The following is a 21,242-nucleotide window of genomic DNA, read 5'->3' on the forward strand; positions in this document are numbered from 1 at the left end:
TGGTTTTTATTCCTCAGCTTCAAGCCCGGTAAGATGTCTTCCTCATCTTCCCATTCTTCTTCTACTTCTAGCTCTTCTGGTTCTAATAAGTCCAATTAGGAGTCCAAGGTTGAGGCATCTTTGGGACCACACCCTGCGCGTCGCGGATTCGGAAGGATTTTGTTTAATTTCTCTTAAAATTCTCATCAAGAACAGACTGGTTTCAGGAACCTTTTCTTTTTTCTTTTTTCGTTTTTTTCTTTTACCTAGATTGGCTTTCACTGCATCCATTGTAGTTTCTCTTGCTTGTAACAGGGTCGGGAGACCTGTAACAGTCGGCAAGTAGAACAGATGTAAACCAAGTGAAGACAGCGAAGAGTATGAGGGCAGAAGGTCCAACTATCCAACCCAACTGAGCTACAACCGAAGCTAGGGAGAGAACTCCAGATCCAATAACAGTAGTAAAAATGTGAGCACTTGCAGTCATCAATGTTACTTCACATCAAAATGAATCACAAGTAAATATATTTAACTAATTTTTCAATAAGAATTTCAGAATTGTGTTAACAACTAGAAACAATTACCGGTCCTTTTTACACGTTGCGTCCATCGTCGTCCAAATCCTTATTAGTATTAGTTTTCTGGTAATGGTATTACCAATCCTTTTTTTTTTTTTAATTCCTGGTATTAGTTTTCTTTTTAACAGCAATATTTTCATTCACAGTGTCTTTAAAAGGGTAATTTTGAAATTTTAGAATGTTAAATGTTATAAATTACATGGGAACTAAGGGACTACTAACGGCGGGTGCTAAATTAACAGTTTTCCAAAGTTTGAGTAATTCAGTAACACATTTTGAAGTTTGGGTAGTAACTTGACACTACCCCAGAGTTCAAGATAGTAAACTGAAAATTTCCTTATTATTCTATTATTTTAGGGATATTTTATTTTCATGCATAGAGACAGAGGAGGGTTGGGTTGGCTGAGATTCTGACGACTCACCTCTCCTAAGTCTCACCACCATCCATATATAGTTAGTTATTATTTATTTTTTGAGAGATTGACTGAAAGATTCTTACCCCCCGTTCTCTGGTATCTATAGCTACATCTACTATTCTGCTTACACGTTGCACCACAGCGTTGTTTCTTTGTCAACACAACATTCGGAGGCCATTTAGTGTTTCCGTTTATTTAAATCTATTAATTTAATTTTTTTAGACTTAATTTAGAAAAAGTATAAATGTAAATACATACAAAATATAAGATTAAGATTTTACACTCTTCATATTTGCATTCATTCCAAATTCAACCTTAGACCCAAATAAGTATAACACAATTATTCTCGGAGAAAATCTGAAATTTTATACCTTGCAGGGGCTGACGTGTGAACTTGCAATTACTTAATTACCCCCTATTATCTCGTAGTGCATCCTCTCGTCATGGTCTATCAATAAAATAAAATAGATTCCAATCCTCTAGCAACTTGATCTAACACCTAATCCCACCATGAGACTAAAACCCACCATAAAATTATATATAAAATGCCTACACCGCCAGATGGGTAAACCGGCAGAAATCATATTAGCCACCGATGAACTGTATGGGTCTTGGACCCACCAAAAGTTAGTTGATAATGAAACAGAGATGAGAGTATAGAAGGATTTATTGCCCGCTGATACACGCCATATTGGGGGTTGACAGGGATCGGGTGCAGAATGAATGCATCAATCATTTGCTTAGTTTTCTAATTTTGCTCGATCCATTTTGTTTGGTAGTCCATGGCCATTAGTAGTCTTTACTCTTTGATGTCATATTTATATAATTTGTGGATAGGAACAAGATATTCGAGCTCAATTTATGAAAAGTTCGATTTTGTTCAGTTTAAATGGAATTTTAAGCGAAATTTGAGCTTAATGAAGTTTATATTATATATAATATTGTTAATTTTCATGTGTAATTTATTATATAAAATCTTTTATCTGTTTTTTTTATGTCGAGTTTGAGCTGAATCAAACTCAAACATATAGTTCAAAACCAAACTCAAACCTCATATTTTTCTACTCAATTGAGCTCAAATAATTAAGTATTTAATTTCAGCTCAACTTCTCAAATCCACTCGTATTTATGGTGGGGAAGTAACGAATGAAAGATAAGAAAGAGGACTTTTTTTTTAACAACTTATGTAACTTTAATATTGCTACTGCAGTGGGGTGTGGGGTTTGTTCAGGATGATAAAGAACAAAGGGTCCATTAAATCAAGGCGCGGCCTACAGCTGGTTGATTTACTTGCTTTTGCAGAGCCTCCCCTTTATTAATGCGGAGCCTGGGGCAGTTCTTGAAGCTTTGTCTTCTGCTAAAGAAAGAGGAGGGAGCAGTTATCACTGATGTAATTGTTAAAGTGATGGTGGAGAGAAGCTTGGCTGATCAACTGTTTTTTTGCTGTATATTTTGTGAATAGGGGGTCTGGAATCGGAATTGGGATAAGTTATTCTGATTCCAATTCTTTGATTGGACGGAATCAGAATCCTATTCTAATACAGAATCTTATTTTCATTCATGTTGAAATGGCATTCTCTCATTTGAAGGAATGACCATTCTCTTATCTTTTGGGAATGAAATCCCGTTCATGTTGATTTCAATTTTCATTTTCATTCCTTTATAGTCTTAGATCATTCCTATTCCGATTTCAATTCCAGCTCCGAACCAAATGAACCCAGAATCTGTATTAATTCTGCTCATGTCATTTCTTAAAAGGCTATATAAATTGAGGGATGAAAAATGTACGGGACTCCACTCCTGTTTGGCTAGACCCTAATGCCAAAAATTTTTTGGTTATTAAGTTTTTAACATATATTTTTTTAATTAAAAAAAAAAACATTTGATGCGTAGTTTGTGTATAATTGGGCACTTGTTATAATGCGTAGTTTATCCAATTCATGTCGGGCTTAGATTTGGATTCAGATATAGACAAAAGGAAAAGAGACAAATCAAAAAAAGAGGAGCCTTGCAAAATAGAAATACAACGTCCAGACGAAGACAAATGACTGAAATGTTTTCTGCATTGAAAAAATCGGAAACTGATCATCTGACCAGTTTTGTTTCATTTTAAAATTGTTTTTGGGCCAAAAACCATTGATTTGGACAGCGGACGACTGATTTGAGCAATTGAATTGTTTGAACCATTGATTCAGATAATGGTTTTTGATCATTTTTTTATTTTTTTATTTTTTATTGAAATGGGCCATTCATTAGGTTTGAATGGTCAGACCGTTCCTGAGAATCGGACCCCTGAACGTTCATTATCTGATTCGATTTTAAAAACCTTAGTTTTTTTTTTATTTTTTATATTTTCCACTTACCAACGTGGCAGTTGTTTATGTTCAGAAAACAGAATAATATCTTCACCCATCTTCTTCCAATTTCCTGAGCCGTTCTTTCATGTCCAAACATTTTTCAATTATTGTTTCTAAATACATAAGTAAAATTAACAGAAATATATACTATATATTTTTTAATTGATAAATACAATAATATTTTTTAACTCAACCCGGATATAGAGGTGATTGAATTCTGGGTCAAATGGTTTAACCATTGAGTGAGTTCAAATTGCTTGACTCTTTTAAGTAAAAAGTAAAAAATAAAAAATAAAAAATGGTTCTAAATTATATTTTAAGGCTATTTTACATCAAAATAAATTTACAATAATAAATATTATAAGGCTATAACACACAACTGTAACATCATCTTTTGTGTTTTATTGTCAATACACATTTCCATTTATGTTGTAACCAAGATTCTTTAATTGTGGATATCTAGAAATTTTTAAAAAGTAGATAAAATGTTAGCACATTTGAAGAAGTATAATGAAAGTTTAAGGTAATTTTCTCTTTCCATTTAAAACAAATCAAATTGGGATGACATACTTCTCAATCAAATTAAGGGCCTATTTGGTTCATGGGAAAAGAGGTCTGGAATCGGAATTATAATGGGTTAGGTAGAATTGGAATCTTGGGAATGGCATTCCCCTACCTGGTGGAATGGCTTCCCCATTTGAGGGAAATGATTATTCCCTCCCCTTCTCTTGGGAATGAAATCTCATTCCAGTTTATTCCAATTTGTCTGAAGTCTAAACCAAACAAATTAAGGAATAGATCATTCTGATTCTGGCTATGAACCAAACAGACCTTAAGATCTGATTTCCATCATCTATCTAACTAGATACATTTGTTTATGGATTTTAGTTTCAGTGTAAAGCTACAGACTCAATCAATGTTTTCAAAACTGGACTGGATCGAACAGTTGGATGGGAAAAACCAGGAACCAGTCACCTGATCGGTTCCATTTTACCCCAAAACCGCTTTTTAACAAAAAACTATTGATTTGGTAAACAAACCATTGGCCCAGGTGGTTAAATTGTTGAACCATTCAACTCAGGAATGGTTTTAACCGTTTTTTGTGTTTTTAATTTTTAAAATTTTTTTGTCATAACAGGCTGTCAGTTCAAACCAAATGATTGAACCGTTCAACCTGAAAACTGGATCCAGAACAGTTCCCTATCTAGTCCGATTTTAAAAACTTTAAACTCAAGTGCCACAAACTCTTTTTTTTTTTTTTTTTTTACTTATCAAATACCTTAATTAAGGATCAACAAACCTGAATTCATCTTTGAATTCGGATTTTATCCTCACATTTTCCTTGTAGCATTTGCATGAGTGCATTGAAAACATTTTCATACTTGTATAGTCATGGAGAGATGTTTCCAATGAACAGCTGTAAGGGTTGTCTGAGGACTGATTTTGCATTCGTCTTGCGTTTTCATCCCATGACACATCCCTGAAAGATTAATAACCCTAAATTATTTAAAAAATTGAGAAGACTATGTCATGTATTTAATACCTTTCTTTTCTATACATATCATACAATAACATTGCCAGTATGACATGACATGGAAGTGTTTAAGCCACAGGTTATCAGACACTACACGGTTTGGGACTTTTACTTGCCACGTGTCCTAAATAAAGAATTAAATATTAGCTTACAACGGAGCCGTATTATTATACTATAACAAAGGAGCTATTTTATAAGAAGATTTTTTTGGGGGGGGGATTTGTCTTACGTGGGTCTTATGGGTACGGAACACTGATGTATTTATTTTCCAAGAAAAAAAATAAAATATCCAAATGCATGATTTTATTTTCCAAGAAAAAATAAAATTTTATGCAATGTCCAAGCATTTATGCAGACAGGCGTGCAAACCAATGAACTTGAATCAGATATTGGTAGATTCAAAATTTGTTCCCTTTGTATTTGAATTCGAATTAGGTCATATCCATCAGATTTGTATTAAATTCAGATTACAATTAAATGTTGAATAGTATAAATAAAATAAAAAATAAAAATATTTCGGTCAATCTCCTGTTAAATGGGATTCCTTGAAACAAGAAACAAAGAGAAAAGATGTGCACTGTGCACATTAATTTATGTTATTTTTTCTTTGTTTGAAGTGTTTGTTGGGAGTAGATCTGGTTTCTGAGCATATACAATCAATAATCAATATAGTAGGGCTGTCAATGAACGGAATAGTGGTCCAAGCTGATTTGGTTTAACATGAATGATGAATCCATTATAATAGACCAAGTCCAATCCAATATGATAAATATTTTGGATTAGGTTGGTTCAATTCAATATTTTATTGGACTGTCCAACCTTTTCAATTTGATTTTAATTCAGGTTGCATTCAATCCAAACCTGATCCATCTTTTCTTCTATCTATCAATGGATCAAATATATATTAGTTCAACTTGATCCAATCCAATATTATTTATTACCAAATTTGAATTGTACCAATTCAATATGCCTTATTACTTATTAGACCATCCAGCTTGTTCAAAGAATTAAATTGATTTTGATTCGGATGGATCCAACCCAAACTCAATCCATTGACACCCCTAATCTTAGACCGCACGTATTGCTGTTGAGGAAACACTAAAGATTATATAATAACCAGGAAAAAATGCAAGGTGTATGATTCATAAATGAAAGTTTTGGTTGAGAATCCAAAATCAAAATCAACCAAAGCACCAGCCCTTATGATTTGTTAGGGACTGAAACTTATTAATTAATCTACATGGTGGAGTAATTCTCAAAAGAGTCTTTACGGTGAAAAAGACACTCATGAAATGATAGAAACAATCCCTCGTCACACAACCCTACCAATTACCATACCATGTTCCTTTTGCTTGTAAGACATTCTAACCAATTCTTACATTCTCTATTTCATGTGGTAGATTGTGCCACTAAATTGCTGTCCAATTCGATCATCGTGATGCCAATCTCGAAAACAAGCAGCTGAATAATCTAATTGATTAACTAAAAAATAGTGTGACTAGTGACAGATATATATATATATATATATATATATAATATTAAAAAAATGATAAGTTCAGTTGAATGGCCTTATTTTATTAATTAGTTTGCCAGTTGGGTGGGTGAATTGCAAGTGAAGAGATTATTACAAGTCACAAGTCACAACCACCCACACCGCAATAACGTTGACAGATCCGCTGGTAATATGAGCAGGGACAATCCATAGATGCAGTCAGTTATTTAAATTTGTTTAATTAGCCAAAATTGAAATTCTCCTTCTACTGGTGGTACTGCGGTTCATTATATATTGATTATATCGCCATCAATCACTTGATATGACATATTACAGGATGGGGATGGGGGATGCCAACACCCTTGAAAGTTTGTTTGCTGATGAAGTTTGGAATTGACTTAATAATATATGGACTGACAGAACAATTAGGAATTAGATAGCAAGGGAGGCATGAATGAAATCAGCCAGTACCAGTAGCCCACTTGCGACACTAATTCAAAGAGCTAGCCACGCCTGTGATTGCGATTCAAAACCCAGCTCTGGGACTGGGGGGAATCCATCATCAATGTTCTCTGCGCCAATGGTGAATTGTGTTGGTGGCATCGGCATTTCATCATCTTTTAAAAATGTGATACCTTCGTCAGACGATTAGGGGACGCATTATTAGGACCTCATCATCCCACCATCAGCAGATATATCCATTCGGCCTCTCCAAAGGCTATTCTGTTTTGTTTTGGGGACACTCCCCCGACTTACTAACGGATATCTCTCCAAGGTTCTAAATATCGATATAGGCCAATACGCTGGTAGGGCGTTTTGGTCTGTATTGGTATTTTTTTTTATGTTTTATTTATTTATTTTTTTAAATCGGTTCAGAGGAATCGGTTTATATCCTGGCTATCCTCTGAACCATGGCCTGATCCGATACACCCTCTGTAGGGCTGTATTGGGAAGGCCCCAATATGATACATATCGGCCGATACATAATGATATTTTGAACCTTGCATCTCTCCAATTAGGGGTGTAAGTGAATCAAGCTACTCCAGCTCACTTCGCTAAATACTCGATCTTGTTTTAAAGATAATTGAGTTCAAGTCAAGCGTAAATAATTAATCAAATTGGGTTCAAGCTTTGCAATACTTGTTGGCTTGAGTAGTCAAACTTATGATAAAACATTCATCTATGGGAAAATCTATGATGCTGGAAAGATATGATATCAGAAAAGTTCTGACTAATCAAAATGCACCTGTAAATTTTGATAAATAACACCCGATTGTCTATCACATTTATGATGCCTGTTGATTGGTCACAAGTTTTTCAAATATCATGTATTTCTGTATCATAGAAGAACCTTATTTCTATTTATAATATAAATAAAATAATTTATAATCAAGTTTCAAAGTATACTTTTATTTATAATATTAATAATATGCTCAAATTATACTTTCAAATATCATGTATTGAGCTTGAATACAGTTTCAAGCTTCGAGTTTTTGAATAGAGTCAAGCTCAAATAACCCCAATACTCAACTGGACATAGTTAGTTCGATTACACTCCTATTCCTAATAAGAAAAGTTTGCAAATTGACCCACTAATTGTGTGTGTTGTCTAGTAGTGCCCGCATTTTAAATATAAACTCACACAGTGCTCAGCTTAAGGGTGCAATGATAAAATCTTAGACTCACAAAATATGAGAGTATGGGTTTGATTTTGATATTGATCACTTCGTTTCATTGTGTTTTCACGTGTGGATATTATTTTATGGCTGTTGTGGATGTATAAACTTTCAAGACTGAATTGAAACGTTTCAGCTATTATTTCCATTCGTTTTTATAATGAAGGTGTTTGATTGCCATCTCTTCCATGTTTTGGTGTAAATGAATGATGAAGTAAAACAAAATTTTCATTGTAAAAAAATCGAAAAACAAGCACAGATTATTGATTACTGATACATAAAGTCTAACAAATTACTTTGTTGACATACTTTATTTGAGTTTGTGTCGATTTGAGCTCGGTCCAACCCAAGACTACTTAGATGAGCTAAGTTGGGAAAAAAAAAAAAAACTGATATAGCTACTAGCTAGAAAAAATGAAATAAGAAGTATAAGAAGTAGGGTTTTGAAAGATATGGGAGGAGAAGGTTTGGGCTTATTATAGTGTTTTTTAAAAGAAAAAATAAACATTTTTTACTTTGAGAGTTGGAGAAGCGTTAGAGAGTGATCTTAACATTTCGGTTCAAGTTTTATTTTTTATTTATTTATTTGGGGAGGGAGGACCCACCGCAACACATGCAGCAGCAGCAGGATCATATTTGAAAGCCCCATCAAACTGAATAATTAGGCAAAGAAACCTATAGGTGAATCCAGATTTCCTACTCATTTTCTCTACCCACATCTACCTATGATACACTACAGCTGCACATCTTACAATACAAAGATGACAATGCATGATTTAGGGGTGGCAACGAGTTAAGCTTTTCATGAGCTGTTCGAGCTCGGTTCATGAAAAGCTCAATTCGACTTGATTTCAGTCGAATTCGAGCTTGAACTCGAGCCCAAGTCAGTGGCTCGATTATTAAACGAGCTGAGCTCAGCCTACTAGAGCTCGGCTCGTGAGGCTTGCGAGCCGAGCCGTATTATAATTATTAATTATTATAATTCTTAATTTTTTAAATATAAAATAAAAAAATTATATATAATTTTTATTTTTATAAAATATAAAACGAGCCAAACCAAGCTCGAATCTAATACTATTCGGCTCGGCTCGGCTCGAATCCACCCCTAGCATGATTGCAATTCAAGACGGGTAGAGAGTAGTGGGCAGGTTATGCATTGGATTCTTTTGTGGGCAAAAAATCTGTAGGTAGGCACCTACTGTTGCATAAATACTGATGACAAATGTTTAAATCTAAAATCTTTTTAGATTTCTTTTTTCATCAGTCAAACCAGTCATCTGGTAATAATTTTGATCTATGTATAAGGGATTAAGACTTAAGAGGGGGTTGGGACAGAACAAGGTGCACCTAAGGTCCATTGATCTTGTCATAGAGAGTCTGAAATTATATAACAATCTAGATCTCCTCTCCTGCATACAAGAATCCTACCCACAGGATATTACAGTTGTACAATGAGAATATCTCCCCATGAAGAATAACCTATAAATATCTAAAATGTTCTTAAATGTGTGATTATAATAATGTGTGAATAGAGTTCTTGTGGGCAGAGAACATGTAATTGCAACCACGGATAAATATAATCAATACCAAAATAATAATAATAATAATAATAATAATAATAATCAATTAATGAAGCATGCGTGACTCACGCCAAGTAATGATCACAATTAACAAGTTCACAACTGCATATTAAAATGAAGTCATTTTTTATTAGGACAACATCATTGGTACAACACGATCACAGAAGTGGTCCATATATATGTCATTATTATTTTTAATGAGAAAACTAAACCAACCGACTAATTTTTATGTGATGAGAATACCCCTGCTTTATTTTTTGATCACTCATCTCACAACCCACCAGCAGTTGAATTCAAGTGAATGGATGGACCCATTTTTCACAAGTTTGATATAAAGAATAGAAGTAAACAGGGCATCATTGTAATATTGTAAAAGCTATTCTATCTATTTATAATTCTATATCATATACCTGGGTTTTGATGCAGAATTGCAGATTGTAAAAGTTAACTCTAAATATAAGCAAATATTTGATAAAAGAAGCTTTAGAGGTATTAAAAAAAAAAAAAAACATTTGAAAAGTCAAGGGTAACGTCAGCTAATAACCCGATTTTTTTTCATTGCTTTCTTTTCTGTTTTGGTTTCTCTTGTCAACTAAACCTAAGAAAATCACTTGTTTTCAGTCTTAAAGTTGTCAAAGCCGTGCCATCAAAGAAAATGGACCTATGGAAAGAATGGGTACACTTCTGCCCATTGCAGTACGTTCGGTTTATTTCTTACAGATTCAACCCGATGCCTATAGCCTCACTATGTCAAAATATCTAGATTCTATATTCATGGTGGGTCTTGGTAGAGGTATTCACTCGTGATTGGATACATAGCCCGTTATTATACAAGCCTTGCAAGCAGCAAATGGACCCACTTAATATGGGAAAGAATGGGTCACCTTGCAAACCCGACAGGGAAAATTAATGCCAACTAACACCAATTAACACCGAAAAGTGGTTCAATGGCAACCACACAAAACGGGGGTGGAACCAAAAAAATGGGCAAGAGATTAGTTAATACATACACCTAACCCAGGTGTGAAATGAAAGTAGAACGCACCCAGCGCTTTCCTGTGCTGCTGGGCAATTCCAACAACAACAACAACGAACCTGAAAATCAAGTTACCATTCATTCTATATTTTCTTGGTCTTCACAGACAATCAGCAGGTCGAGCTCACGTTTCTTCATTGGATCCATATTTCAAAGTAGCATACTTTTTTGGTCACGTTTCTTACCAGGTAAAGTCCTCACACACGACCAACTAACAAAGACTGGACTCATTGCAGACTTGAAGTAAATACCGCAACTTTTTTATTGTGTTACTCGACGTTCCACCATGACAACCATTTTTCTAATTAACCTCGCCAGTCAACTGCCTTCTTCTGGAAGATCACGACTGATGGATCCAACCACAGCCACCTACAAGGAGAGAGAACCTCTTTACGAGTCTATGCCGTTGTGGTACTGTCATTGGGTCTATAAATCACACTCAGAATTGTAACCCTATCAAAACAATATATTCATTGTCAATGGCCAACTCTCTGCAATCTCTATTCTTTATCGTTCCCGTTCTCTTCCTCATCCCATACAAGGTGGCATCTACCACCCACCACCACCACCACCACCACCACGGACTTAAAACCCTCCACTTCTCTCTCTATCAACAAGAGACGATCAACAAGACTGGATACGTCATCGTGAATGGAGTGGCTGGACCTGGTATCAGTCAGACCACCACACCTTTTGGCACCATATTCACCTTCCAGGATCCTATGACTGTAACAGCAAACCGATCCTCTAAAGTCGTAGGGATCGCCGAAGGCACCTCCATTACTTCATCCCTTGATGGCCTTCGGAGCATATCGATTGCTAAGATCACTCTGAGTATGAAGAACTACAAGGGGTCACTGTCTATTTTGGGGGGTACGCATAACATCAAGCCTTCGGACCACCCAGTCGTCGGGGGCACTGGTGACTTCATGTTTGTTCAAGGATATGTGACATCATCGCCAGTAGATCTCAAGGGACAAACAGTTGTTTACAAAATCGAATTCCATCTCTACTGGCCTCCGTATGCGATCCAGGCATCTTCTTGAAAAGCTTCATCCAATTGAGCCTAGTAATGAGTTATTCCGCTTTTATATTTGGTTGTCTTTTAAGTAAGTTTTGAGGTAGAAACTATGACAGGCTTCGAAAATTTTGTAAGGACCCTCTGGCATGGCCTGTATCAAAGCCGATTTTTCCTATTTTTTTAGTTTTTTTTAAACCTGATTCAGAGAGATCGATTTAAGACCTATGTACCCCCCTGAAGCAGGTTAAACCCTGAAACACCCGCATATTGGGAAACCCCCGATATGGCTTGATATATATCCAAATTTCAAACCTTGGCTGAGAGGTATAATACTGAGAGCTTTGACCAATCAAAACCCCCTCCTGGATTTTGATGAATACTATGATCGGTTACAACTTGTATGATGCCTATTGATTGGTTACAAGTTTTTCCAATATCATGTCTTTCGGTATCATAATCCAACCCGTGTCATAATGTTTTGGAAAATATCAATTTGTTGGTGTTTTGATTGTCAATAAACATGAAGAAAAGTAAACCTTTATTAGTCTTTCTTTTTTCTTTTGTTATCAAGTCTTCTTGTATTAAATAGTCCAGCACAGCATTTTGAATTTTTTATCTAAAGCAATTGAAATTCGGCTCATTATTTCAAATCCCCAAATAGCCGAGCCATCATAAATTCATGGTGTTTGCACAAACAAAAAGAAAAGAAAAGAAAAGAAAGGGATCTATGAAAAACGCCAACTTGCAGTATTTTGGTTGCACAGAATCGGCCGTGGAAAACAAATAGTTACGAAAACTGAACAATATTTTTTCAAAGGAAATCATCAAAATCTGCATTTTACATTGCAACTAGAGACAACCTATGCTGTTTCTCAGTACTTTTCAAAAAATACAATAGAATGAAAAAGCAGTCTAGATTAATTAGAAGTGGTGCCCAATATCAATCAAAATGTCCTTCAACGACGCACATGGAATCCCTTTGAACCCCTCACCAGTGGTGAGGCTTCAAAAGAGTGAACTCCATAGTCCATACAGGTACATATAGCTTCAAATGGATGTGGGTACTCACTACTCACAAAAACCTACCCCAAAGCCAACTGAGTGATACCATAACTATAAACTATGCAGTCAAAAATGGCACAGTAAGTATTCTTTTATTTCTGTAGTTACAACTGGGTGAAAATTCCCAAACCAACATAAACTACCAAATAGGTTATCGCCTCGGAAATAGCCAATGGGTGCATCAAGCAAATCAAGGTTACAGAAATAATGTTGAATAAATACAATGAAATGCAACTGCAATAAGGCAAAATATATCACAAACCAAAAGGTCCTTTAATCTGTCATCATCATAGTGGCCTGTTCAAACGAGGGCGGTTGCAGAAGAACCGACCATTGGCTCGCACAAATGCTAATATGGACAAACTCAGGCTCGCCCAGAGAAGAGAAAAGAATAAATTGTGAATATCATGCCCAACTGAAGATAGGAAAAATGAATACAGATAAGAAAAATGGAAGTTGGTTGGCCCCATAGTTATGTGCCAAATTTATATGCTTTTTAAGGGCTTTGAAGATGAAAAGACAATAAAACTTGTTAATCAGCATGTTAGGAAAACATGGACATCATAGAAGGTGCTTAGATGTTAAGGAAAGACAATGCAAGGCAATCAATATGGATGTTGAACAAAACCAGTGGTGCCAGCAATGAACCAGAGAAAACATTGCAACACAGGCATGATCTCCAAGGTGGTGAAAAGTGTCAATAGATAAGAAGGTGCTTTATGGCTGTGTTTGATTTGAAAGAAAAGGTACGGAAATCTGTACCCAGAAAGGAAAATGAAGATAGAGAATAAAGAGAGAGAACTACGAAAATCTCACTGTTAAGTTCCAACACTCTGCTTAGAGTCTTCCTAACCAAGAGAAGAGGAGAGTGGAATTTCACCAGCAGAAGGGTCACTTCTCAAACCACAACAAAGTTACATACGCAAATTTCAAAATATTCATTCACTGAAAAACAAATGGAAAGTACATGGTCTTTTATAGACAAAAGCTAAGTTATCATAAAAAAGAAAAAATAAAAAAAAAAACAAAAATTACAAAGCATACCAAACATCTAGAATATTATCTGATTGGGCTTAATCTTGGGAACCTTCTTTCAAATAATCTCTCTAAAAAGCATGGCCATAGTCGGACCCTTTATTATGACCAACATAAGTATTCTCATTGATGTTGAAATACTCCAATGGACTAATGGAGAAAATCTATTAGATTCATGAAAAATCCATTTTTTTGCTGACTTATGCCTTTGCTGTATGTTTCTGAGTAGTTTGGTGAGTTTAATTTAAGTGAATACATATAAGACAATGAGTATTTTGGTCCAGCCAAGTCTCCTGCCCCTTTCTCTTGTATATTTGGGATTGGTTTCTCTCTGTTTGGTTTTAGGTGGACTCCCCCACCGGATACACAAAGTTTGTTTAACTCTTCTTTTGTTAGGTGGCCAAAGAAGAGGGGTTGGATACTTTGGAGGTGTACTAGAGCAGCTGTTTGCTGGACAATTTGGGAAGAAGGGAACTTGAGGATTTTTTTCTGAAAAAGAAAGAAGTAGAGAAGCTCTAATTGAAGTTATTTCCATCAGAGTTGCCGTCAGTAAAATCTTTGGAGCTGTTTTAAGGCATATCTACAGATGCGCTGCTTGGTAATTGGAAAGAAGTGGCTGATTCAGCTCCTGCTAAGGATGTTTTCAGGCCTCTTTGGTCCCTGCCAGTGCAAGGCTTCATTAGGCTGAATTTTGATGAAGTGATGAGGGTAATCCAGGTCCTTCAGGTATTGGAGCTGTATTCAGAAATGAAGAAGGAAAAGTTATTGCATTAATCTCTGGGCCAATAGGTATAGGTGATTCACTCAGAGAAGAGATTATGGCTGTCATGGAAGGAGCACAAAGGGCAAAAGAGCTAAATATTAAAAAGATGGTTGTTGAGGGTGACTCCAAAAGCTTGTAATCAATTTGGCTGCAACAAGGGGAAAATGGTTTCTGGAGTTATATTGATGAAAAAAGAAGATTTAGATGGCTGACACAGAATATGGAAGTGAGGCTTCAAAGGGTAAGGTGAAGTGCCAACTCATTTGCTGATGCTTGCTAAACAAGGGGTGGGAAGGGATACATTGTTTTGGGCTCTATTGTAAGTTTGTTCTTGGTGGGAAGGGCTAAGAGAGCTTATCCCTCCTTTATTTTCATTGTTTCTTGTTGTACCTTTGTTTTTTTTTTCTGATAAATAAATTTTCTCTAAGAATTCATTGTCAACAAAATAAAACTGTTACAAGCATCCCAACGGGAGGCGTGAGGTGCAACCTCACCCTTTAAAAGAAAAGAAACAGCACAAAAATCACAATTGGGGCCAATACAACTGATCCCTAGTTACTCCTTGTTTGGCTAAGCAATCAGCAAATGAATTAGCCTCCCTTCCCACCCATTGTATGATTAAATTCATATATTGTGTTGCCCATTTGAATTTCTTCAATTCAACTTTATAGCACCATATCACTGAATCTGTATCTCTAAGCCAACCCACCACCACTTTGGAGTCCCCTTCTATCACCAAGCACCTTTGTTCTTCTTAATCATTAACGAATTGGTTCAGTTATTGATAAAAAAAAAAGGAAAAACAAAAAAGAAAAAAGTCACCTAAATTGTTTTAATGGTTCAATAGAGGAAATATGACAGTAGGATATAGCCCTAATAGGTTTGGTAATAAAAACTTGCTCTTTCTAATAAAGAAGACCCTCTTGCTGGGTTCTCTTATAACCAATTAAGAAGCCTTAGGGCTGTATTTCTCCCAATCTTACCCTATTTATTCACTTTTCATCCCCTGTTTGGGCTGAATCCAGCATTCTGCTGGTTTTGTTTACTTTCTCTTACAGAAAGAAGTACCAGGCAACAGTATATAGTTCACCCAACTGAGAGGATCAGATAGAAAACATGTCAATGACCAATTTATACAATATATAGATATAGATAAACTATCTTCAGAAAACTATTTTCTCAGCCAACGCAGGGAAACTAGACAAAATCAAACCACATTTATTACCATCTAGGATATCAATAATGATGATAAGTATCTGATTTTCTATTGAGTTATAGGTGAGACCTATAGAAGCCAACTAACCTTGCTTCAAAGACATAGTCGCAAAGAAAAGTCCAAGAAAAACTAATGCCAAAGCCAGTGGAAGGGACTGCAAAAAGAAATAAAAAAGTTCAGTGTTGAAGTCTGGCACATTAGGGGAGAGAGAGATTGATATTACCATGAAAAAAGAAAAGGAAAAAAGCACATGAATGTGATAAATATTACTACAGCCTAACAAATTTGAAGGCTTCTGTTCCACTGTAAAAATAATAACCCTAGTCAAGACAGTTTTCTTATTTATTCTTTTTAGCTTCTACCAGCAACAACCAATGAAAAAACTTGACAGTTGACACCTACAATACAAGCCTAAACTGCTAAATTTCTGAACCTCCCTGAAATTGTTCTCAAAGAGGAGAAAAGAAGCCTACTTTTCATTAATATGATCTTTGAAAATATTTCATCTACAAACACAAAGTTTGTCTTGGAATTTCTCCCAAGTCATAGAGTGACTGGATCCTTATTAGAAAAACCACATTTTCAGTCAACCAATGGAATAACCTTGTACATTTGTACCATCCACATCTTAGGTTTCTCTTTATTGGTGAATGGATCCTGCAGAGAGCAACTAAATAGGAAATAGTTGTTCCAGTTGAAAAACTAAACCCGCATAATCTGTCATCAGGAACAACTAGGATCTGGCAGAGAGAATTATAAAATACCAACATCTAACCACCAAAATTGTAGATTTTGACGGATTGGAAACATAGTACACATCCTACTTCAATCTTTATATAAAATAAAAGAAAAAAAAAATCTGAAAGGTGATGACTGCATGGGTTATGGAGAGTACTTACAGCTAGATCCTCATATTTTCCTCTTTGAGGTAGAAAAGTCATATCCCGACTGACAGAGACAATATAGTGCCCATGCAGAAGATCAATAGCATCCTTGACCATTTATGCAGCAAACCATGTCAAAACAACATTATGAAATAAAAAGCATCTGAATATCCATTTAGCAATTAAATTAACAAATGAAACCCTTAAATAAGGATAGATGAAAACTCTCCTGCAAATCAAATAACTAGTTCAATCAATGCACAACAGTCTGCCATGCTAAACAAAATCACACATAAATATCTTCTGTCATACTTTATATTACCATTGGTAGCTTACATTGGGGAATATGTCAATTCAAATAATATCTCATGTCGTCCCATAGAAATAGAAATATTAGGAAATAAATATTTTAAACCATGCCTATAACTAAACTATTTCACAAGGTAGTGAAAGAAAAGCAAATCTCGGATGAATGGAGAAAGAGCAATGTGGTTAAACTCATGAGCCACAAGCACAACATTAAACTTCAAGAGAAAATGAAGTTATGACATGAAACAAGTATATCAGAGAACCAATTTGGGCCCATGCCAGGGAAGTCAACCATGGAAGCATTCTGTTGAGATGATTGATAGAAACGTTTAGAGAGAAGAAGAGGGATCTCCATATTGTATTCATTGATCTAGAGAAAACATATGATAGACTATGTTGATCTAATTAAGAATATGTATAGGTGCAACAATCAATGTTAGAACACCTGTGAGATAGGTATCAGATTTTACAATTATGACAAGTCTTCACCAATGTTCAGTACTTAATTCTTATTTATTTGCACTAATCATAGATGAATTGACTAAACATATTCAAGAGGAGGTCCCATGATGCTTGTTATTTGCCAATGACATTGTATTAATTCACTAAACATATTCAAAATAAGGTTCAATGGTCCTATTGATTAAAAAAAAATAAGGATCAATGGTCCTTATTTATATTCTTTTTTCTGAGATTATAATAAAATACAGGCATTTTAAACTAAAATTATTAATTAAGTTTACATACTAGTTTCATTTTATTATTTTCTTACTTGTAGAGTTCAATCAATACACATGATGGTGCATTTTGTCTTGAATGCTCAAAAGACTTCAAAACCTGAACTAGTGCTCCTTTGGGAGGGCTGAAGCACAGCGGCTTCTGGCTTTTCGAGGTGGGCCCCACATGGATAGCCTATAATTTATGTTCAGTAAAAAATCCAGAGAGCCCAAATGAGCTGCCATTCAGTCATTTTGGACTCTAGTTCAAGGCTGTATGACTTTGACAACTATCCTTTTGTTCCCTAAACCATTCTCCATATTTTATCAATCTCAGCTACACTGAAACTGGACGCTGTCCCAACAAATTGCATTCTAGCCTTCTGCCATCAAACGCCATGTACAAATGAATTTAAGGTTGAGAGAAAACACTGAAACAGAGTGAATTAGCACCCACAACCCAGGAGAAAAATCAGTGACGCTGGAATGTGAACACACAGAGGATATACCAAAGATAACTATCATAAAATTATTCTTGTGATTATTAATTATTTAACAGCAGCACTAATGAATAAAATCTCTGGAATACATAGTTTCAGATGGCACAAAATGTCAAAATATTAGATAGTGCTGAACACGAGAAACTTCTTGAGTTGTGAAGTAATTGATGGTCAAGAAATGATTGTACAATTACAATATTCAACCGTGTTGTGATAAGCCCTGATCATTATCTAAATCCAATATAAACAAGTAAACGAATTATACAAACCTGTTTTGTGCCATCACAGAAATTATTAAGGTAGTATCGAGCAAGGGCATGCCATCCATCTTTCACTATTCCTTGGATTGTCCTCTTGCCATATCTAGAAAACCAGAATGCAAACCCACGTTAGAATAAACACAGAAAAAAGAAACGCATACCCAAAAGTATTCATCCTGACCCCAAAAATTATCAGCATCCAAAGTTGACCTGAGCAATGTTTTGGGAACTAGACAGGACCTGCCAATTGAACCAGGTCATACCAGAACTAAACCTCAATCTGTTTCAGTGAAAACCAGCCAATTTTAGTGGTTTTGAGATTAACTGCCTGGTTAAATCACCCTGTCTTATACATTTCAGCCGCACTCATTTTCTTTTTTTGATAAATGATGAAGGTTTGTTAAGAAAGAGAAGGGATTACATCAAAGTTTTACAAGACAAAACATGCCAATAGGGACACAAGGTGCGAACCCAAACAGAAAACACAAATTACAACTGAGCCAAAAAAAGTTCAGACTTATGCACCCCCATTTTTGCAAAGTAATCGGCCACACCATTCGCTGACCACCTTTCCCCTTCAACAAAAATTTTCATATCTAAAACCAGCAATTTGAAATTTTTCATAGATTCCTTGTACTTCCAAATCACTGTTTCTGGTTCCTTCAGCAACACTACTATCAATTTAGAGTCTCCTTCAATGAGCAGTCTGTCAAAGTTTATTTGTCTAGCAATCTTTACTCCTTGCAAGACTGCTTTGAACTCCGCAAAAACTGAATCCCCTAATCCAACTGGACCACCTGAGATACAGAAACAATATGTCCTTCATTATTCCTGAATACTCCTATACCAGCCGGACCTGGGTTCCCTAGACTGCTGCCATCAAAGTTCAACTTAATAAAGCCTTCGTCAGGAGGTTCCCAAGCTACACTCATTTTCTTTTATGTTTTTCATTTTTTTTTATAGATAACAGAAAGATTTCATTAGAGACCAGAAAATTACAAAGAAGCAGGAGTTGCGAGGTGAAAACTCCCCAAGAAACTACAATAATCTGTTTACAACTGAACCCAGAACAGGTTTTCCCTATTAACCCCTTGTTTAGCTAAAAGGTCTGCCAAACCATTTGCCGATCTCCTTTACCATTGAATTCTTAATGTCATGTTACAAGCAAGCCATTTAAACATTTTTATTTCCTACCTATAATTCAAAATTACTGCCTCCAATTGCTATAGCCATCCTATTACCACCTTGGCATCACCTTCAATAACCAGCTTTTCAAAGCTCATTCATCTTGCTAATTGTACCCCATGAAGGACAGCAAGGAATTCAGCTCTTGAAGAGTTCCCCACACCTGAAGGTCCCAACCTTCTATGTTTATGAACCCCCCCCCCCAAAGACCAGTAGCCATCCTATAATTCAAAATTACTGCCTCCAATTGCTATAGCCATCCTATTACCACCTTGGCATCACCTTCAATAACCAGCTTTTCAAAGCTCATTCATCTTGCTAATTGTACCCCTTGAAGGACAGCAAGGAATTCAGCTCTTGAAGAGTTCCCCACACCTGAAGGTCCCAACCTTCTATGTTTATGAACCCCCCCCCCCCAAAGACCAGTAGGACCTGGGTTACCTTGACTGCTCCCATTGAAGTTCAGTTTAATAAAATCATTCAAGTGGTAACCAACAGGAAGAAGCCTTCTACCTCTTTGATGAGCTTTTTGCCACTGAGATCAAATTCCTCCAAATATCATCAAAGGAAAATTGTGAGAAGATGTTCAAGGTTTTTACCCAATGAATCACCCTTGTTAGCATACAAGCCATTACTTCTTCCACACTTCTTTCTCAAGGAAGATTCTAGCATTTTCTTTCTTACCAAATAGTCCAAACCAGAGCTGCCCTCACATTTCCAAAGAATTCTGCCCATTCTCTTCAACCACTTGAACGTGGAAAGATCAAATAACTTGTGTATCTCCAGAGACAAAGTCCAACCACACTCATTTTCTGGATATGTTGTTTCTTGACTAAGAAAATTGTAAAATCAAAAACACTAAATGGTCAACAGCATAAACCTACCAACTAATTAGATTTTTTTTATAAATGATAAAAATTTTATTACAGCATAATTAAGTATCACATGATTACAAAGTACATCCAGCGGAGATGTGAGATGCAGCCCCAGCCATATAAACTGATATTACAACTGATCCCAGAATAGTTCAGACTTATGTACCCCCTGTTTTGAAAAAAAAAAAAAATCAGCTATCCCATTAGCTGACCGCCTTTCCCATTGGACTGAAATTGTCATATCTCTGACCAGCCACTTAAATCTTTTCATATATTCTTTGTATTTCCAAATTACAGTTTCAGGTTTCTTCAACCACCCTATTACCAGTTTAGAGTCCCCTTCAATTAACTAATTGAATTCATCAAAGTTATAATTGGATTCGTCAAAGTTACAATTGTTCTTCTGTAAAGTGGTTTTCATCAATGACATTCAGAAAGTCATTTCACATAAATTATCTCAAATTTCATTTGTGAAGCTCAAGGTAACAGTTTCTAATGTGAGTGGTAAAGTTTAACCAAGAGAAACCCTCTCTAAAGAGAACAAATACCTAACAAAATCTCCCTTCAATGCAGGAGTTCCTGAATATTGAATGCTTATGTCATCTCCATGATTAGCCCACACTGAACAAACAAAGAAGAAAACATGTAAGTATAGATCTCCTACAGTCCTAGGAAACCCCTGTTAGTAATACATTGTAGAGATGATATGATCAACTGCAAAGAGAACATTAAATAAAACCACAGAAAAACAGGTGAACAGGACAAGAA

The 21,242-nt window shown here is 35.6% G+C and overlaps 2 protein-coding genes across 3 annotated transcripts in view; one reads left to right on the top strand and one right to left on the bottom strand.

Moving 5' to 3' along the window:
- Positions 1-11,042: 11,042 nt before the first annotated feature.
- On the top strand, positions 11,043-11,795 carry LOC104603758 (dirigent protein 19-like). Its single transcript, XM_010267876.3, has one exon. The coding sequence runs from the start codon at positions 11,128-11,130 to the stop codon at positions 11,692-11,694; it is 567 nt and encodes a 188-aa protein (XP_010266178.1). The 5' UTR covers positions 11,043-11,127; the 3' UTR covers positions 11,695-11,795.
- A 1,009-nt stretch (positions 11,796-12,804) lies between these two features.
- Positions 12,805-21,242, bottom strand: part of LOC104603757 (phosphoinositide phosphatase SAC7-like) — a 42,558-nt gene continuing 34,120 nt past the window's right edge. For both annotated transcript variants that reach the window (XM_088887504.1, XM_010267874.3), the window contains exons 17-21: positions 21,023-21,095; positions 18,424-18,517; positions 16,645-16,737; positions 15,833-15,899; positions 12,805-13,146 (exon numbers count right to left, since the gene is read on the bottom strand). In XM_088887504.1, coding sequence (XP_088743630.1) covers positions 13,019-13,146; positions 15,833-15,899; positions 16,645-16,737; positions 18,424-18,517; positions 21,023-21,095 — 455 coding nt within the window. In that variant the 3' untranslated portion in view covers positions 12,805-13,018. The remainder of the gene's footprint in view (positions 13,147-15,832; positions 15,900-16,644; positions 16,738-18,423; positions 18,518-21,022; positions 21,096-21,242) is intronic.

The sequence above is a fragment of the Nelumbo nucifera genome, chromosome 5 (assembly GCF_055504915.1).
Source record: "Nelumbo nucifera cultivar China Antique chromosome 5, China Antique-T2T, whole genome shotgun sequence".
Taxonomy (NCBI): domain Eukaryota; kingdom Viridiplantae; phylum Streptophyta; class Magnoliopsida; order Proteales; family Nelumbonaceae; genus Nelumbo; species Nelumbo nucifera.